Source organism: Labrus mixtus, chromosome 17 (assembly GCF_963584025.1).
Source record: "Labrus mixtus chromosome 17, fLabMix1.1, whole genome shotgun sequence".
In the NCBI taxonomy this organism is placed as follows: Eukaryota; Metazoa; Chordata; class Actinopteri; order Labriformes; family Labridae; genus Labrus; species Labrus mixtus.
Genome location: NC_083628.1, coordinates 15,832,753 through 15,853,849, shown reverse-complemented (window position 1 = coordinate 15,853,849; position 21,097 = coordinate 15,832,753). Strand labels below are relative to the sequence as shown.

The 21,097-nt window shown below is 39.3% G+C and overlaps 1 protein-coding gene and 1 long non-coding RNA gene across 2 annotated transcripts in view; one reads left to right on the top strand and one right to left on the bottom strand.

The window, feature by feature from the left end:
- Positions 1-7,832: 7,832 nt before the first annotated feature.
- Positions 7,833-11,160, bottom strand: LOC132992360 (uncharacterized). The gene is made up of 2 exons (XR_009676323.1): positions 10,820-11,160; positions 7,833-8,456 (listed from the first exon to the last, which is right to left on the bottom strand). It is a non-coding gene; the product is annotated as an uncharacterized LOC132992360 (long non-coding RNA).
- The window catches only part of LOC132992359 (matrix metalloproteinase-17-like), a 78,193-nt gene continuing 68,229 nt past the window's right edge, over positions 11,134-21,097 (top strand). Inside the window, exon 1 of the mRNA XM_061061606.1 lies at positions 11,134-11,495. Coding sequence (XP_060917589.1) covers positions 11,361-11,495 — 135 coding nt within the window. The 5' untranslated portion in view covers positions 11,134-11,360. The remainder of the gene's footprint in view (positions 11,496-21,097) is intronic.

The window sequence follows — 21,097 nt, the reverse complement described above, 5'->3', positions numbered from 1 at the left end:
CAGCTTTGAAGGTTTGATTGGATTAACTCGGTCATTAATTAAAGGGACGATGATTGAGGGAACACCCTGATTATTATTGCAACCCCTGTTTCCTGGAGCTTCTATTCCAGGTCAGACATGAATCCATCACACTACATTAGAGAAGTCACAAGATTGTGCGTGGACCAACACACGGCAATATCTGGCTAATGTTTGATTAATGAGAGAAGCTTGAAATGAAAATGTGAAGAAAAGGGAGATTGGCAGAGGATTTTTTTTTTAAAACTATTGATCGTTAAGTGCATGGAGAAGAGGTGGTGACATACAGTAAAGTTAGGTAGTATGACAAGGACAAGACGTAACCCCATTAAGCCCTGATATAATTAGACAGACTGACAGGAAAGAAGACATTGAATAATAATGTGAAAACTACCTTGATCTATGCTGAACTACCACCTAATACAGTCAATTATAACTAGAGATGTTACCTAAGAGTGCACATATGCATCCATATATTTTATTCACACAATTTTCTTTTATCCAGTTGTTTTCGAGATCTCAAATCATTTATCTTGTTACCTCAAGATGATTATGCTTGTTTTACAATTATTTTTCCTTTTAAAATAATGTGTTATGCTTGTTTGAACAATTTTATTGAAGTTGTTTTCTAAAGATCTTTACTTGTTTTTCACATTATTTTTGGGATAATAAAACTGGTTTTCCTGTCACAGCCTTGGTTGTGATCATTTAGTATTTCCTATGCTTCCCTCGTGTCTTCTCCCCCTTCCCTCTTTTGGTCTTTGGCTGTGTCTGAAATCAAAAACTAGTCACTGTGTAGTGAATACACCATTTGTTAGTGGTGTCTGAATTCTGAGCGAGCATAATCATACCATATTATATAGTCCACTCATTGTATAACAAGGTGTATTATGAAAAGTAGTGTACAACGGAATGTCACTGTCCAAGCAATATATACCATCATGCATTGCAATTCAAAGCTTTTTGCGAGTGCAGAGTGGCTTTTGACTGGACTGCTCTCAGACAGACCAGAGGAGCTACCAGCAAGAACACAGAAACACAAATATGTCATATTTAGGGGGCGGTTTTTTCTGAACTGGAAGCTTTTTTAATAAAGGATTGTCAGTGGAGGTAATGTTAATTTGTCCTCATGACGACGATGACACCAGAGTCTGTAAGCACAAAAATTTGATTTGGTGTGAAAAAATATGTAAAAACATTTCTAAATAATTTGATCTATCCTTATAAATGATTTACTGACATTATTAATCCTTGTTCAGTGAGTGAGCCGAGGAGTGTTGTTATTTTTATTGTGCTGAATGTGTGCATTATATAGTCTACTACACATAACGCCCTATATAGTGTGTAGGGAGGGAATGAGTGTGCGATATCAAACACTAATTTCTCTTCTTCTCCACTCATGGCCAGATTATCGTCTGTGGAAGTGTTCATCGGCTGTTTTGTATAATTTAGACAGAGTTTATCACCTTCAGTTTTTCCAGTGTTTTCTAACACTTTTTGTCCTGTGTTCAGATTCAGTCCCAAACTGCAAACAACGCAACTCTGAAGATCACCAAGTCAGCCAACGGGACAACATCAGTGTCAAAATTCTTCAAACTCCTTTACTCATCCCAAATCAGCCAGCCAATCAGCATTCTGCTAGCTCTCTGCCCTGAAATAAATCTCCTCTAAACTTTCCTACAGTCTCTGTGTCCACTTTTTAATTCATATACAACAACAATACTTTTCTCGTTATAAAGGATTCATTTATCTCACTACTTGACATAACAAAGCAGTAGCAGAGAGAATCTATCCCATGATTTCCCGCCAGCCTCGACGTCATCTTTTGTTATTGTTTTTATTGAGAGCCCCCTGGTGGCAGATTTTACATACTGTTAAGGAAGTTTATTTTTTTATGAATGATACCCTTAGACACTTGTTGTGGTCTTCCATATACAGTAAGCACAGGGAGTTAGTCAAGTGGTGCAAACTGTCCAGGTCAATTTTCTTCTCGTGCCCCTTCACTGTCATGCATCTTTCATATCCCTGAACACAACAGACCTGTCTTTGACTACTATAATAAAAAAAAGTTAAAATTACACTATATGGATAATAAGAATGGCCTAAATTATCACAGCGTATATTAATAGATTTTATTGTATTGTTATTTATATGGGGTTTTTTTTATAATGAAATTACTATCTTAAAGTCATACTTGTTATTCAGGGTTCCATAAAAAAGGCTAATTTAAAATTCCTCAACCCTAAAACCCCTTAACAAAATAGACCAGGGAACCCCCAAATTTGGCCAGAGTCTTCATCTGATATAATTTGGATGTGTTCTGACTGAAAGTGTATTAAGCCCATAACCAAATTGGTCATAAATTATTTTGTTGTTTTCCATAGCCTGTGTTTGGTGAAAATGAATTGCTTCACCCTCAGACTGTTTTGTGGCTAATCCTCTTAAGGGCCCCTGGGAGTTCCCAGAACCTATCTGTGGGAGACAAGATTTTACAGCAGTGAAAAGAAAGCTTTTCTTCAAAACCAAAAGTCATAGTGAGCACTCCAGTGTTATTAACTCCTTATGTTATCCTAAGTGATCTGATACTGAACAACAGGTGACAGAACACATGCTCACAGCATTTACTGTTATTTTGAATCACTTTGACTGTTGATATTATATATATAGATTTGATACAAAACGGGAGCCTGCAGATCAGTGTCGTTCCAATCACCTTGCACAAAGAGGGAACTTACCAGGTGTGGATCAAATATAAAATGGTTAAAAGGAGAAATAGTATCTAGAAAACTTTAATAAATCAACAAAACTGAAGTGTTTGCACTTAGATACAGATGAGATTAACATTCTTAAGTAAAGTGAAAAAAATGTCCCTAATGAGAACCAGGAGTGGAAGTAAACATTAGGGGCCGGATTTACAAAAAGGATTTATCAGCTTGACGCCCAATAAACCTGTGCAAATGAGTCAAAAATGTTCCGCCTAATTCACAAAAATTACACAAAAGGATAAATGCACCCATGACTGTGCTGCAGAGCAAACTTTTTGTAATGACAATGAGTCATTACGCAGTCATTAGCGAAAAATTGGTCTTAGCAAAAAACTCACAAACACCAGAATAAATAGACACACAGTTAGAGTGCAAAAAATACCGGTTGTGCTGTGGTATTCATAATATATGTTATGTGCAAATTTCACAGTGAACCTGTGGCTAATAATTGTGTTGTTATTGGAAGCTATGGGACAGCGGTAGAATATTTTTGCCTCATATGACTTAAAATAAATTCTTTCTAACTCTGTAAATACAGTCTGTAAATGTAACATTGAAATTATTATTTTTGTTAATACAACCACACTTCATCCACATGGAGAGGTGGGAGCTGTTAGGCATGATGAGGATGTGGGTGTTTTTTTTTCTTCTTCTGAGTTATGCTTACTTGATTCATTCAGTGATGAAGCTTTGATTTAAAAGGTTAAAATTATACTCCATTTTTTATTATTGTTTTTTTGAGTCTGTCCTCATAATAAACTTGATAAAGTTTCCCCTCCTACCTCGTCATCTTTATGTGGGGAAACTTGTGTTCCATCAGCAAGAGAGTGCAGCTCTGCATAAGGTAAAGGTGGACATTTTTCTCTCCACATTCAGGCGCAAAACAAGAGCAAACATCTGAATATGCCTTTTGTCAATTAGACCTTGAGATAGATAGCGGGAAGAAATAGTGGGCAATCTTTTTAGATATTAGCAACCACAATCCATTTCCAGGCCTCAAATGTGTGCAATTGTTGACTTCTGTACTAACAAACATGTTTTTTTTAGTTTTAATTAGCCTATATAACTCCTTCCTACCCCAATATTCACCCCCAAACTCTTTCCTTCATCCTCCAGTCTGCCATAGCTTGAGAAGACTGTCATGTCTGTCGCTAAGGTCGCGGTCACACTGGCCATCTGTACCGTGTACTATGCCACCTTTTTATCCAAGGGAGGCATTAGAATAGTTTGGTACCCAACCTTAGTGTGTGTCGGTCTTTACTCATGACCTCAATGAAAGATTCAAAAGGGGAAACATCTTCAATCTGATCTGATCAAATCTTTATTGAAAAAGTCAGTTAGTTTCTTGTGCTGGTAAACTTCACATGCATGTTGGTTGTAATATTTACATTGCAAATGAATATAAAGCTTACAGTCCTAATATTAGGCTTAAAACAAATTGAATTAATACATCAAATTACTTGACATTACACCATAAGCACACAACAGCTGTGTGAGCAGAATGATTATCAGCATGGTGGCAACTTCCTGCTTATGGTGGAGAGCAGCAGGAATGTCCCCACAGGTTTTCTATTTATACCCTCCCCCTGAAGAAGGAGTGCCATGGATAGCTGTGGGTAAGACTGTAGTGAAGTATGGAGCCTTTTAGAGGGCAAACACATGGTGTCACTATAAGTGTGGTGCAATCAGGAACCAGCTGGCAAGTGCACAACAGCCAGCATCTGTCACCATGTATTAATAAGGCAGAAAACAATGCGAACAAAGTCGACTGTCTAGACTCTACTCTTTTTATTATTTATTGACAACCATATTATTCACCATAAACAAGCGCTTTGCAATATAGATGAGGAAAACTATAGTCAGAAACCTTGAGCAAAGCCAGACTAGCAGCATCATTGCTGAGAGGACATCTATCTGGACTAAAGAACTAAGGACTGGGAGAGATAGAAATAGTGGCATAAAATAGCTTGGAAGGAAACTCTACTGCCAGACTGCTCTGAAATGAACGTACAGTTAAATAAGTTACACAAAATAAAAACCCAAATGTAAGTAAAAGAGCTTATTGAGCCTGTAAATGTCATCTGTCCTTAGCCACACTACTGCTTAGAAGATGATGCTTGGCCATACCCAGTGACAGAACATCTGCAGCATTAACTAGAGCTGAAAGACACCATAATAAATGGAAAATGGAAAATTGACTTTTCTAGTCTAGGTCAACAGCAGTGAGCATTACTGAACAATGATCCACATAAATCTACAAGTCAAAGATAAACAGAAACTATGAGAAAGTTACAAAGTAAGCATGAATGGGGTTGCCAAACAGGGGCAATGACTTTTGCAGAGGTAAAAATTCCCTAAATCTGTGCTTGATGCAAACTTATGGCTGTTGTTTATTCCGTAAGCATCAGACTTGATGAAAAAAATGGATGAAGAAAAAACACACACACTGAGTGTTTAAGTTTAGAATGATAGATGAGGTGTCTTCAAGGACTTTAAACAAGTCACTTGCATTTTGGATTAAACTTTGGAGAGGACTGGGAACCTACACAATGCTCACACACGCATATCAACGGAAATTTGCCCCCAAGGCACAGAAAGTGCAGCTTCTCTTTTGCTGCCTTGCCCTCTTACAGTAAATCAGTGTTTTAAATGCCTGGACAAGATGGAACCACTTGACAGTGGTGTCATTGGAACACTGTTGTCACGCTAGCACACTGCCGACGAGCTGTTAGCACTCATAACACAGGCTAAAAGCCATGCTAATGCTTTTTGAGGCTTTCCTCAGGCAAAGCAGTGCTTTGAGCTAAATGCTAGTCAACATGCAAACAAGATCTCAGTGATAACAGGCTGATGTTTATCATGTTTACGATCTTATTTCAGCATATTTGCATGTTAACATTTGCTAATTAGCATTACAAAAAATAAAGCATGCAGATTAGTCATAAACTAAAAATGCCTATAGGGCAAATTAAAATCTTAGGATGAAAAGTCTGTAAATAGCTAAGTGTTAACACTTCAGGGAATCTGAAGGCAATCCTTTCCCTGCAGAGGATGTTGAGACACTGAACTAAGGAGCAGAAGGTTCCCTTAGAGAAAAAACAAAGTCTTCTGGGGACTCCAAATGCCTGCACAAAATATTATCGCAATCTAGTTAATAGCTTTTGAGATATTTCAGTGTCGACTTAAGTGTTGGACTGCCACACCCACTAACATTGCCATCCCTGGAGCTACTATGAGCAAGGGTAAAGCTGTCATTATGCAGGACAAACAACTAAGCACTGGCAAATGACCTATGTCTGCAGTATATTTGCACTAAGACCGAAACATCTTCTTACAAGCAGTGTCTGTTTGTGTTTGTGTTCTTCTTTTTTGTTGGACACTTCTGGGCTTCTTCTGCCATCCCCATTTAAAAAAACAACACAATCATATGAATTATGCATTACATCCTAAAGCAAAGGAGACTCTCAGAAAGTGTGCATAAAAGCCTGAAAAGTCTGCAGGAGGGCCCTCATGCACATCCACTGTAGATTTTATGGTGGGGCAGCCCTGAGCCGCTGTAGTCTTAGTAGAACTGTACATCAAAGTCAGCGAGTCTGTGACAGCAAGATTGGGCAAGAAGGACTTTGAGAGAAAGGAGGAAGGGGAGAGAGACATAGTGGAAAGAGAAGCTGAGTCTGTGACACTGTTTGACTTATTACAGTACAATCATTGACTTTACTGCGCTGGGTGATATCTAAATGAAAATAAATGTTATCAGAAACAATATTTACAGTAAAGCTTATACGCACTGGCAGGTTAAATAGAGCTAATCAGACTTCCCAGACGTGAGTTTTTGCATTTAACTGATTTAAGCTTGTATATTGTTTATGCATTGTTTTGTGTCTCAAGGGGGCGCAAAGAGTCAATTTTAAAAACCACAAACAACATTTTTGTGAGTCAGGAGAGGGTCTTGCACTTGTCGCTGTTTCACCAGACTGGATAAGAAGAGAGCTGAACTCAAGAGGGAGCAGGAATGTGTGACTGCTGTTTATGGGGTCAAGATGTCTGTGATTAAGAATTAGCATTGGCTCTGGAACTATAACACGATTTAAAGTGGTCTTTTTACATCTACAAGTGGGAGAAAAACATATTTATTCATTCATTTACTTAGCAAAATTAGCATATGGAATGAAATGTGCACATGCCAATGTTTTAAGTCCCTGCTAAATGATCTCATTGGTCAGAGATGATTTCCATCATAACTAGTCTGATGATACAAAATGCCATATTGATTAATTAATTCTACAATTAATTTAGCAGACACTTTTATCCAAAGCGACATACATCAGAGAGTAAGTACAACACAAGCAATGATCTAGAGAGGAGGAAACAACTTCATTAAGTGCAAACAATCAGCTTTAAGTCTGATTGGACACACAGTTGCTGACAGGCAGTGCACAGAGGCAAAACCCAACATCGACAGCCGTTCTTGAGAGCTCTAATCAGCATCAAAACCATTTTAAAATCGTCATTATCAAACAAAACCATCATCAATATTATTGTCATCAATAATATCATAAAGTGCGTAGGTATTCATGAAAGAGCAAGGTCTTTAGCTTTTTCTTAAAGGTGCAGAGGGACTCTGCAGATCGAATGGAGTTTGGAAGTTAATTCCACCACCAGGGGGGAACAGAGAAGGAGTGTCTAGACTTAGGACCCTCATTGTTTATCTCTAAAGGCAAATTAGTTTTACAAACTGCTTATACCTGCATATTCTTCTGTGATTAGGTAATGATTGCCAAAATGTTACGTGACTCCAAAGACTGTCTTATCTCTATAGTTGCAGATGATAAAGCTTTCTTTTTTATAAATTAACTTTTTACATTTATCGTTCAACCCCTATGAAAATGCAGAGCATATTCATATTGGAGCTTTATTTATGCATCAACTTTATATGAAGAGGTGTTCATTTATCTCAATTCAGAGACCTCATATATATTCTACAGGTGTTTGTTCATCAGTAAGCATAAACTCACAGTAAAAAGAGGACTAAGAATAAACAAGATGAAGTAATGTGACGATGCAACCATTTATTAGCCATTTAATATATCAACATGAATCTCCCCATAAGCTTCACAAAAAACAGTCACATAAATCCTCATTGATATTACATGGCTTAATGCTATGGCAAGGAGAATTAGTTCTTGCAATCTCTTTGGGTGCAAATACATTGGCAGAAAATGCAACAACAAATATTAAAATGCATGAGTACAGCTGACTCACTAAATTCTGGCCACGTTTGCACTGGGCGATGGGTTTTCTAATACTTAAATGATCAGAAAGAAGAGAATGAGCTAAATCGTCTCTGGGAATTAGTCTGAAGATGTTGAAAGACTTCAGGTAAAAATGCACACAGCAGACTGTGTTGAGTTAATGGATTTCTTCCTCCCCTTCCTTTAATATTCAACTGAATAACTGTGGCTTCTTTTTGCCAAGAGACTTTCTGTGAGACACAATATTCAAATGCTTCAATAGTCATAATATATGTCAAAGCTGACTGGGGCTAGAAGCAGTAAGGCTGAGAAGTTTTTAAGCCCTCAGCGGTAAGATAGCAGAACGTAATGCTGCTGAGCAAAAACAGATTTTTCATGTCTTCCTCCTCTGGACCGGTGATGAACGGCTGCTTTAATGGATCTGCAGAAGAAACAGAAAAAGTGTGTGTTTGTGCAAACATGTTATTTATTTCAGACTTGGATTCTTGATTCTGAGATTTGCTTGTAAATCAATCCATCAGCTGGTCTATTAAAGGGTTAATATGCCACATCCATGTAGCTCTTACTTATTGTTTGTTATAACAGCATGTTCCTTCATTACCTGGTCAGTTTCGATATTATGCGGCACACAAAGAAAATAAGAACATGAATCTTTTCTCAGAAGAAGAAAGCAGTGGGATGATACCAGTGTTTCATGTAATAATTATCTCTGCGGTTCTGCAAATTGTTTTGTGCTTTCCTCTGATGTTTCTCAAATATGGCGAAAATAGAAGTGTAATGAGGGGTACAGAATAAAACATCTTTGCATTTCAGAGACATTTGCAGTTTCTCTACTTCAGTGACCCAGCTTTTGCTGATATTTATGTCTAATTGAGTGTATTTTAACTCCTTACATGCTTACTTTCTCATTTTGATTTAAAGTATGTATCTTGTGCAATGTTTGTCTGTGTTTTCTGAAAAGTGGGTTTGATTGATGTCTTCGCTTGTCCTTAAAGGATAAACTTAATTAGATCTATACAGGTTTGGATGTAAAGTATTGGAATGATCTTTTACAACAAGGATCTAGTTTAAGATTTTTTGGTAGGTGATGCATTGAAAGAACAAGCCATTCATCTAAGAAAATGACTTTGTCTTTTTTCATCCTTGCTATTACCTTTTCTCAATCGTTTCCAGCAATTACTTCTGAAAGCCTGTCTGAACTTAGACGTACGATTATAAAAAACTAAGCAGACAATTGCTTATGGCGTCATTCCTAACCCAAGAATGCTGAATAAAGGTCAGTTAGCTTAAGGTGGATTCATTATACTATATTCACCATAAATGACCATAATGGAGATTTTACACAATATGAGTTCTGCATTTAAGGGAACTGTGGCAGGTTACTGGATATTGGATAATTGATAAATCTGAATTTGTGTTAAGGCCCTTTAACCTGGATTCTTCTTTATTGCATAATGTAAAGGGCCCATGTGTCAACCAGACTAAGAGCAGGCTGACAATGAACCCAAAACAGAAACCCAAGTTACAGCTGAAAGAATGTCTCTAGTTTTATAACTCTGTGTTCATAAACCAAGGTTTTGGGAGGAAAAATGCAGTAGTGAGCAGAAGGTGGTTAGAAGAGAAGTGAAAGGAACACGGATAAAGGTAAGGTATAAGACTTTCAGAGCAGGAGATGTCACACTTGAGCACTAGTCGCTCAAACAACAACAAAGCTGTCCCTTCAGAGCATCGCTCCCCCCCACCCCTGTGTTCTGATTGAGAGCAGCCATTTTTACATACAAAAATGCAACCCAAAGTTCTTGTTTAATTCAGTTCTTGTTCCTTTGAAGTATTTAATACGAAAAAAAAGTTGTATCTTTGGTGGGAAAAGTCGGGTTTTGAACGAAACTCCATCATTATGCCCCTACTGAAAGCGTCCCTTAGTGGGCATGGCCATCTCTCCCCCATGCATGTGCTGGCAGTGCTAACAGTTGAGGAAGGGGTTTATGTGAATGAAACATGTTTGAGCCTTTGCGTGAAACATATCTGACCATATGAACACAGCCAAAAACAACAAGCCCAGAGGGAGTTTGAATTTGTTCCTTTTTAGAAAGGCATTACTCACCGATATTTTTTAGTTTGGATATATTTTATATCTGCTAAATTAATGTTTTAAATGTTGCTAAGTAAAACTATAATCACATGAGCTCTATACATGTGTGTAATAAATTTCACTTGCCAATTGAAATTGACATATATCAATGTCCAAAGCGTGGAGCTGACAGATAGATGGACATTCCTGACAGGCCAAACGCATAAAGTACTAATAAGACCTTCAGGATAAAGTAATCTTTAAATTTGCTAATTAGTTGCATATCTCTTATTAATCATTTTAATAGTGAATATACCTTGCACAGAGGACCCACATATTAATTTTGCCCTTGGCCATGCAATTACATATTTTGAACCCACTGCAACCAGAACCACCAAAACTTGAGAAATGAAGGGGGTTTGTTAAAATCAGAGTCAGACTTAGGATGCACAAAACATCAACTCTACTTGTTTATGATCATCTTTCATTTTGATGTCTTGCTGTGTGAGATTTTATTACTACGTGATGGAATAAAGATTAAACAAAAAAAAAAATCATGCAACAAATTCAAAGCTTGATTCGCCTGAGGGCATGTCAAACCCGCTTAATGCCGACACATTTGTATTTCTCATTTAAAGCTAGGGGAGCAACACAGACACGTGTTTTTTGGTCTCAACCCTTGAGACTATGAAATTGCGTAGGCTACAACTCACGTCATGAATTCAGTAGTATCCAAGTGGACTAAAGACGCGCTGAACACCTCCTCCCCCCCTTCTTTCCCCGAGTCCTTCGGGCAAAAAACTCACGCACCCTCCCTGAGTGTACGTCAACGAGCGGGGTCTCTGCTGCTGCTGCTGCTGCTGCTGCTCGCGGACAAAACCACGCGCAGCTGCTTTCATTCTCCAGAGCTCGCGACTGCACGAACAGGAGGGGAGCTCGTGCTGCTTGTTGCGGGGGGGACCTCTGTTGGACTTGATATGGGACGAGAATAGCCTACACATTTTCCCACCTGACATGTCTTCATAGCTTATAATAATTAGGCTACAAGTGCTGTTTTGTTTGAAACAAACTTGTTAACCCTAAACGTACCTTCCCGCCGCTGGTTTTAATGTGTTTTATGTGTTTGCGCTCAACAGTGAGGTAGACTTATGCAGGAAACATTTTCACACGACTATCGGCGTGTCTTTTATCCCGTGGATGCTGCTGTCGGGGTCGGTGTCTGAGCCCTGCAGGACCAGCCTGTCATAGGGCATCATGAATTTCTCGGTTTTTCACAAGTGGATGAGGCATATTTCCCCGGAGATGCTGCTGTTGGTGCAGATATTGTGGCTTTTACCTCTGACCGGAGCGGCTCCATCTCAGACGACCGAGCAGCTGGACACAGGGGTGGTAAGTTTGTTACCTTTTTTCTACCTGTGGGGCAGGAAGTTTTGCTTGCTGCAAGCCTGTCAAATTGGGGGGGGGGGGAATGGGACATTTAGGCTAGGCTACTTGAGGAATATAGTCAGCTAGTCTACATTTTTATCCTACCCTCCTCTTAGAGCTGGCAGTTTTTACTTTTGGTGGTCTGAAGCAGATGCTGTCCTCACCGCAGCCTACTTTATCTGACTTTCATCATCATCACCATCATAGCAGTCCACTGCACCGGTAGAGCACATTGTTGCAGGCTGGGTCTGATGGAAAATGAAATCAGATTGCGGATCACTTTAATATTTGGCAATCAATAGCCTACATGTGAATGTTTCTGCTTTGGCGAAATATTAACCTCCTCGCCATGAATGGCATAAGCGGCAGACCTCCATCATAGCCTACGGACGAATGATTGTTTTCTTCTCTGTCATGGTTCTATAGCCTATACGTCACCTTGCTCCAAAAATAACTGTTTAGTTTAAGATGGGGTTGCTAAAACTAAAATGTGGAGCAGCAGATGATGCTGACAGTTAAATAGATCATCCATTTAAATGTTTGAATTGAATGATTCAAATCAAGAGTTATATGGATTTAGTTAAAAAGTTTTGCAGTGAATGAATCAGGAAGTAGGATATTTTGTTTTCAGAGTTTCAAACTTAATTGAATCAATCTAGCACTTCCAATTATCTGCATCTAAGCAAATGAAGCATCAAAGATGTGATCTATCTTTCTATATGGCTTCTTCAGCTTTGATTTTTAGACTTTAATGAACAGAGCACCTGCAGATAAAACAGGCTGCTCAAAAGCAACTCCTTAGACAGCAGTCTAATTAATTGTTTTCTTCAGTAGTTGTGATGTCTGCATACATTATTTGTTTGTTTGCAGCTGAGTAGTACATCTGGATCTTCCCGACCAGATTAAATCACAAAAAAAAAAAAAAAGATTGTTTCATGTTGTTGCCCATTCAACTGCTGCGTCTCCAGCGTCTCTCTCTCTCCACAGCTGCAATGTTTCTCTTGTTTTGTGTTTGGATTTGGAAGCTAAGCTTGAGGATGAATCTTATTATCAAGGACATCGCTGTTGCAGCACCACCTCCGCTGACTCCCTGTGGACATGTGGTGCCAGAAAACTATCATTCATTGCGTGGGTCTCAGATCCTCTTTCTGTAGCTGCAGACGTAAATTGTCCCTGGACTCCACAAGTGAGTTGAGGACAGCGGGGCGGACTTGAGTGCACAGAGAGGAGCACTGAGACATGGTTTGGATGTGCCCGAAGTACAAAAGTACAAGCAGGGTGCTTGCATATGAATGAGCTGTTGTTTGGTCGGCAATCCTTTAGGCTGCTTAAATGCTGTATTAAAGCAAATCAAGCTATCTTTGAGTGTGTATAAACACATGGCTTTTTGCAAATGAAGCAGAAACACATCTATGTAGGAATCACTATCCCCACATATTAAGTCCAAGTGCAAATGCAACTGCTGTTTTGCTCCGAATTCGGTTCTGCTATCGAGGATCTATGTTTATTAGTTGTGAGATATTCAACTTGGCTTATCAGCCACCTTTTTACTGCAGCGCTTCATCATTCCATGCTGTACAAGTCACATGCACAAGCTCCTGTGCTGGGAAGCAGTGCCCTGAAGTTGTTTTTGAAATTACATACCCAAACAATGAGCTGAAAAATGCTGAGTCTGTGAAGACAATGAGCCCGGCTGCATGCACACACTAACCCAGGGATGGGCAACTTCGGTCACAGCAAGGGCCACATTCATTTAATTCTGACTGCCAGGGGGCCAAATTGTAGGATACAAAAACGATAACAGTCAATTATGTCTCAAATTTAACTCAACATATACCAGTGATCAAATATTATTGTGGACATATTTCTGGTTTTCATGATTTCATGGCAGATTTTGTCATGTTTTCTTCATGTTTTGATATATACAAATTGACCTGAGGGCCACATAGAGGGTTGACGAGGGCCGCATGTGGCCCCCGGGCCGCCAGTTGCCCACCCCTGCACTAACCTCTCATGAAAAACAGTGGGTGTGTTCATATCTGAGATAAAATGAAAGTTTAAGTTTAAAGGTTTTCAAGGTTAAAACATTTCAGATCTTTAAATACTACAAGAGTCGGCAAATTAGCAATTAATTAATTTGCTATTGTTTTTTGTTTCACCTTTCGTAATATGTTTCTTACTCGGACTGAGCCAATTGTCTTTGTGTATAGTGTGTGATTGTGTTTGGATCAGGAACTTTTTACAGGGACTTGTTTTCATCCTGGATGGAATGGGATTGTGTCGCTCAGTGTGATTACCCGGTCTTCCTGGCAAATGCAGACACATATTTATTTGATGTTGTCGGTTTGGTGTCAAAGGGTTTAAGGGTGACCAAAGGGATTTATACAGACAGATGGGCAGATGGGTCCCCGTCCAGAGACACACTGTTCCCATGTGACTGTCTGCCTTTTAAATAGGACCTCTCCTGCATGGATGGAAAATGCTCTCATCTGGTGAGAGCAGGTGGATAATTGGTTGTTGAGGGTATAAGTGGGTTCTACCATGCTGTGTGCCCAGTTGTGTCCATATTTGCATCTACCCACAGAAGCGTGCTCTGATCTCCAACTCTGCTGCTCCCATGTCCCACCACGCTCCAGAGCTATACTGCTCTTCATCTCTTGGCTTTTAGTTGAGCTTGTGCACAGAGCGTTTCTCTTCGTAATTACTGAACACTGTGAATACGATTAATTGCTCCACAAAATTAAGCACAGATCTGAGGTATCCAGTTTCCAGTATTGCTGTTATCTGGCCGGAGATATCACCGCAGAGAGTCAATTTGCAATTTCAGCATACTGTGGAACCACAACATTACAGCTACAATTTAATCTGCAATATGTTTTCCGCACGTCATATCATTTTACTCCTGATGGCTGTTTTCCTCACTGGTACAGGCCATCAGAGCTCCTTTGGGGGCTGTTCAACAACGGCAGCAGCAGCACTGTACTTGCTTCAGCAGCTGTCATACAGTTAGACTGAGGTGACTCGATTGGCTGCTGAGTATCTTAAGAACAATTTAATCTTCTCGAAACTGACATCATCTGCGTAGCATTTAATCCCCTCAAAAGGTTCTAGAGATGGTTTGAGAAACAAAACTTGATTGTAAAACCATTGTGCAGCATTTTTTTAATGGATAACCACACCCTGCCAGTCTGCTTTTTATTCCCATCTTGCTTAATATGTTTTTCAATGAGAAAACCATCTGGTCTTGAGTCCTGTCCACTGAATGGAAGAGAAAAAGCTTCTTGGTGAAAGCCATTTTTCTTTCACCACTCTCCCCCCCTCCCTTCTAGGCCTCATAATACTGAATTCTCATGCAACCAACTCACTCAGCACCATCACTACCACCATCATTAGCTGTCATCATATTCTCTCCCCTCTTTCTCTCTGCCTCTTCTTCAATTGTCTTCTTCCGATCCATCTAGTCTCTCTTTTGCCAGTTTATCACAGTCCTTCTGATTACACTCAGAGGCCGAGACGAGGAAAAGAAAACTGGGAAGCGTTGACAGATGGGGTAAAGTACAGTGAAACATGGGCTGAAATAAGTCATCAAGAAACAATAATGGAAAGCCCACTGTAATCAAAAGAACGAGGATAGATCATGTATATAGTGTCACAAGTCGGGACTATTTTTAAGTACAATGATAAAAGAGAAATCGCTTTTGGATGTTCCTCCTGCAATGTATTTTTAACCTGTGTAATAACTTCAGAGCACACAATATGCTTACTGACTCATATTACTTTTCATGTGCCAAATCATTAGGAAACTTTAGGGCTGGAAAATTAATCAACTTTAATTATGATTTTGGCTTCCCACGATCATGTAAACAAAATAATTGAGACAATTTTGGCGCATTCTGCTTATAATTTTCTATTTTTATTAACTATAATATGAAGTTTTGTATATACCTTTTGCTATATTTTCACTTGTTTTAGTGCAATTCTGATAAATGCAAGTGCTGCAAATGATGTAAAAACAACAAGTTATCGTGTATAATAATCATGATCAGATCTCAATATCAACCACAAATAATCGTGATTAGAATTTTTGCTATAAGGAAACAGCCCTGCTTTTGCCCGGCTGTCCCACTTCCATGAAGCTGTGTAGCCTTTCTGTCCGAAGTGCCATATAACAAGGCTTATATGTATGGCAAGGAAACTTTTTATATGCCAAAGAGGTGATGACTACATTGTAGGATATTCTGGAATGATTGGCATCAAGAACAGGAGACAGTTTGACATTTAACATACATCCTCTTCTTCTTAGCAAAATATGCGATACTATGGAAAGCAGCCAGTCCTTCAATCTACTCTCATCCAATCTGTCATCACAGCTTTGCTATGTGCAAAAGTTCTCCAGGGAGCTGCAACTTTGTGAGAAGATTGTCAAACTTTACAATATCCTTAGAGGCTATTTCAACAACTTTATCGGCTGCCACTGCAGCATGACTGTGTGGGACTGATGTTTGGCAGCTGCAACACTTCTGCTTGATGTTTACTCAATGACAACACCAGATGGATTTGAGTGCATTTATAACTTAAACTGTAGCAAGCAGGCTGGTAAAATATCAAATTTTATAAAGAGTTGAAAAACCCTGCATGTGTTTGGATTTGTCTTTGGTAATGTCCTCTCTGTTCCTGTGGTGCAGAATCTGGGACTAGACTGATAAAATGTTAGACTTTAGCCGTTTTGACATAATGCACTCCTGAAAATTTGAAGGGCTGCCTCTGAAATCCTCCTGATCTGGTCTTTCACAAATACACCTCACAGCAGGTGACTATCCCGGTCAAATGGGAGTGGGGGCGGGGGCGGGGGGGGTGTCCTGAGGCAAGACTTGACTTAAAAAGAAGGATGCAGAAGTGGTGGACAAAGTGACAGACTGTTCATTGCTATAATGAGAATATTTGCCTTGATATTAATGCTATAGTTCAATTATCAAAATATCAACAAAAGAGCTGTGAAGAACACACTGGAGAACAGAAAACATAATGCTATACCGTTTAATTATGTGCATGGAGATCCTATCGGTCATTCAAACTCGCACAAGATAAATTCTCCTGATTGTATTCTGCTGCGTTCTCTAAATACTAGGGGGCTTGCAGGAGAAACTCCGGATAAATTCTGTGTGAAAAATTTGGCTCATACTGCAAATATCAGTAGATTTTCAGGAGTTTTGTGCAAGTGTGAAAGCACTTAAAGGAAGAACGTGCGACCTCTTGATCCAGTCGATGTCCCCAAACCAAAACAATCGGCTGTTTGGTGACACCTCCGCCATACTGAATGAAGCCTTTGGCTCTCCTCCAGCGACGCACCTCAAACCCCTCTCTGGTCCCGTAACACAAAGGAGTCAGCAGCTATGTTTTTTTTTTGTAAGTGGTGGATAAAATAGTCCTTGGACTTGAGCTCCAATTGGCCTTCATTGTTGTGTTAGTGGGCTAAAGTTAGCCCATTTTAGTTAGCTCTTAGCTTAACATTGCATGTAAATTTACACGGAATGACCGTGACCTAAAAACTTTTTTGTTATTCTTTTCTTAAGTCCTTGACTAAAAGAACCAGTGGGACTTGCGCTTCTCACTCATTGTAGACAGTCATGACTCAGAGAGATATTTACATACTTGATTTCTGCTATATTTATGTCTAAATTTGTACACAGTCTTCCTTTAAGACTATGGTTTGTTTTATACAATCTGACTTTGTCAAAAAGATGTCTTCCTTAGTCAAAAAGGACTTAAAAACTTGTTGAAAAACATGGATTGTGTAACCACAGCAAACTAGTCAGATCTGTTTAATCCATCTAAAGATGTCTGTCTTCCTGAACAAGTACATCATACTCAGAAAATTCAGCATAACATACAAAATCCGAAAACATGTCAGTGCAGACCTGCAGCGGGGCTGTGACACTGAGACTTTTAATGTGGCAGGGCTCAGTACTTCAGCTGGCTTGTCAGTCAGGCTCAGGACGGTTTCCTTGGCAAATGAAGGATCAGTCAGACTTATCCTACAGGTCTTCTTGGTATCTTATACTTTAGCCTTAAGTAAGTTTTTTCTTCAAAAATAGTTTTCTGAAATTGTCTTATTTGCATTAGACTTTTATAGAGACTGGCTTAAAAGCACAGACTAGTCTATTAAAAAAAAGTAGTACCTGGTTCTTTGGGGAAATATTGTATGTGCATTTCAGAAACAATTACAAAGAAACTCATTAATTCTTTCTCTGCTGAGTTTTTTAATTTAATAGTACAGTGATTGAACTGATTTATGGAACAATACTGCTGTGACTCAGGAACTCTATGCTCCATCCAAGCACTTCATTTACTTTTCATTTCAAAGGGAAAGTGAAGCACAGTAGTTCACCCCTTTATGTTTGACTTTACAGTACTGACGGTTTAATATTGTGGGCAAGTGAGGGCTGTTTTCCACAACGGAGCTGCACGCGATGATCTTTTTCCTTTTGGCTTGGAGAGACTTTATTACTTGAGCATGCCCACTCCAGGGCTCCCCATATAGAAAACCTCAAATCAACTCCATGTGGACAGTTCTATTTTAACCCGTGGAGCCCCGCCTCTCCCTCTTGTCTTTGACCAGATCAAGGTTTTGGTTTTCCTTGCTATTCAAAGGGCCGACCAGATCTTGTAATTACAGTGGTTTCTGGTGTTGTGCTGGCTCTGCATGCTGAGGCCTAAAATAATCCAAAGCAATGCCATTGGACTTCTTTAATAGCATGATCAAGAAAACCCAAATGCAACAACAAAGCTGTTCATGAAATTGCTTGCAGAAATTGGCAGAATGATATTAAATGTGGTTTTGAGCGTCTGTGCATGTCAGATTCTTCTTGTGTTGCTTTTAAATTCTGTGTATGCATGATTGGTTGGTCATGTGTGTGTGTGTGTGTGTGTGTGTCACAGCCACACTGCTGAACTCATAGTTTGTCTCTCACTTGCCTTTGTCATTTCTTAACAACTTACAGCGGAGCAGATGTGGAAAAAAGGCAAACAAGTAGGGATGACGTTGATTGCTTATCTTCTGTGGAGTCAACTTCAAGAACGCTTTGTTCTCAAGATCCCGTTTTTTCTGAAGGTCCAGTGACATGAAGAGAATTAGTGCGGAGGGGGAGGGAAGCCATGAGAAAGTGAAGAGTGGGTGGCAGAGATAAGCTTCGTTTCCATCAAACTTGCCACATACAATTAGGCCCAGCTTCTTTTATTCGAGTTTCAATTCTCAACTCCCTATCAAGTGAATATAATGAGCCACTAACAGTCTGCTGAAATTCAAGTGGTACTCGAGATTGTGTTATTTGTAGTAGAAGTGATTGCATGGACCAGGCCAAATGTTGCAGTTGGGTAAATGCTTAAAGCAGGGCCATGTTCTCCAAATCAAGTTTTAAAAATAGAGTCAAACACATGAACACACACACACGCATGTCCGTGCATGTATGTGTGTGTATTTTCACATTGCATGCTCTTATAGCCATGCCAGTTGCCAGCATTCCTCAGCCAACACTAGGGACATAGTGGTTTCTTTGTATGTTCTTCTATAGTGACATATGGCTGCTATTGCATAGCTTTCGTGTTGGCATGATCTGCATTCAAGGCAATCCATAAATAAATCCTCATGTATGTGTTTCCTCCTGCAGCTTTGAAGGTAGTTTCAAAGATGCATATCATCTTAAGCACCTTCAGGAGCGTATAATAATCCATACTGTTATCTGAGCTACTGTTTCTTCTTATCTTTCAAGTCAGGATACACGGTTGTAGAATAATTTAAAACCCTTTTCTGTTATTTACTATGGCTGGTTTCTGGAAAGTAGACTTTGTTGATTTGTTTTTTTTTTCTATATCTGTAAAGGTCGCAGCTATCAAAAAAGATCTACATGTGATATTGATTATGTGACTGAGATTTTGACAGAAAGACAATGATGTCACAGGGAATGACCTTTCTTCTGAGATTGCCTGAAGATGAAGCAATATAAAAGACCCAAACGACAAGTTGCATTAGAATATTTTAAACCATGTAGCGCACCTCTAACTCACCTTCAGAGTACTGCTGAAGAAACACACTCTTTCAAAACCTAGTCCAAGTTCTGACGGTGGCAAGTACAACCCCCTCATAAGACAATTATAATGATGACACATTTGTTCATTAAAAAAAATGAATTTCTCATTTGAGAACTCTATTTTTGGATCCTGTAGGACATTTTATTCTGAAGTGCAAGCGAGAACTGGCGTTGATAGTGAACACAAACATTTGCGTATTCTTAATTGTGCTTTAAATAGATAGCCTGAGGCATGTCACTGTAACACACACACAGAGATAGTAAACAAACAAATTGAAGATTGACTCTGATAGTTAAAATCCATGAGGTGTGTGTGTGTGTGTGTGTGTGTGTGTGTACATTTGCTAAGGCTTTTTATTTGTGTGTAACTTCACGTCCTTCCTCCCTTATCCTGTCTATCAGGGGACACTGGGTGAGTTTTATTCAGTCCCTGTGTTTGTGGCCGTTGGCTCTGTACCATGCCACATTACTGCCCACAGAGAGAAGAACTTCAAAGAAGGTCTGGGGGCTTTTTTCCCCCGAGTGGAGCCACTGAAACGTATGGCTCTTAAATTAAATCAAGGGGATGTTCTAATTGCCTTCATCAGTTTGTTTTGCTTTAAATTTTGGCTGACATGTTTTAAATCTTTGTTTTCCCTCCCCCTTTTCTTTATGTCCTTAAAGCCTCCCTCACTCATTCATACTTAGTCTCGTGCCACATTGCATTCGTTAAGTTACTGTGCACTGCATAGCCTTTTACCATAATAAGTTGGGGCTGCCAACTTTCGAACAGACACTAAACTGAAACTCTTGTTGGCCTCTTAAATGGAGCTGAGTTGCTGCTGGCATGGATGAAGCAAATCCTCTCCTGAGCCACAGATTAATAGTCTCAGCAAAGAGGTTCCTGCAGAACCTGAGAAATGCATTTTGCCAAACAGTCAAGCAAAGGCAGGTGTGTGTCATGATTTTACATATTGTTCTAAAGTGTTGTCAGTAGTCAGAATATTTGCATATTTCTGGTTTATTGTAAAATTGTGTCCGTGCCTCTGATTTTGTTAGTGTAAGTGTTGCTCTGAAACACACTATGTTTCACACATTAGAAGAAGCAGATTCAGTATGGAAATGAGGGTATTCACACTTGAGTCATAAAACCGTGCTAACACCTGATAAATGAGGGCCGACCTCCAGTACATGAAAACGTGTTCCACCATCCTGCTTCAACCTAATTTCTCCCAGTAACCTGGTTTCTGTTCTGCAAGGAGCCAGAGACTCCTTTCCTCTTCCCCTAAGCTTCTGTCTCTCACAATCTCTTTCTATTTTATGCCCTCTCTTCTTTTCAGGTCTCCATTCTGTTAGTCTTCCACTTCCTGTGTTACTTTTTCCCCCCTGAGCATGATCACTTTTTCTCTTTTTCTTCCCTCTTTTGTTTATCTCTGTCTTCCCCCTCTCTTTCTTTGTCATTTACTTTTTGTATTCGCTTCCCTTTTTCTTTGTCTCTGT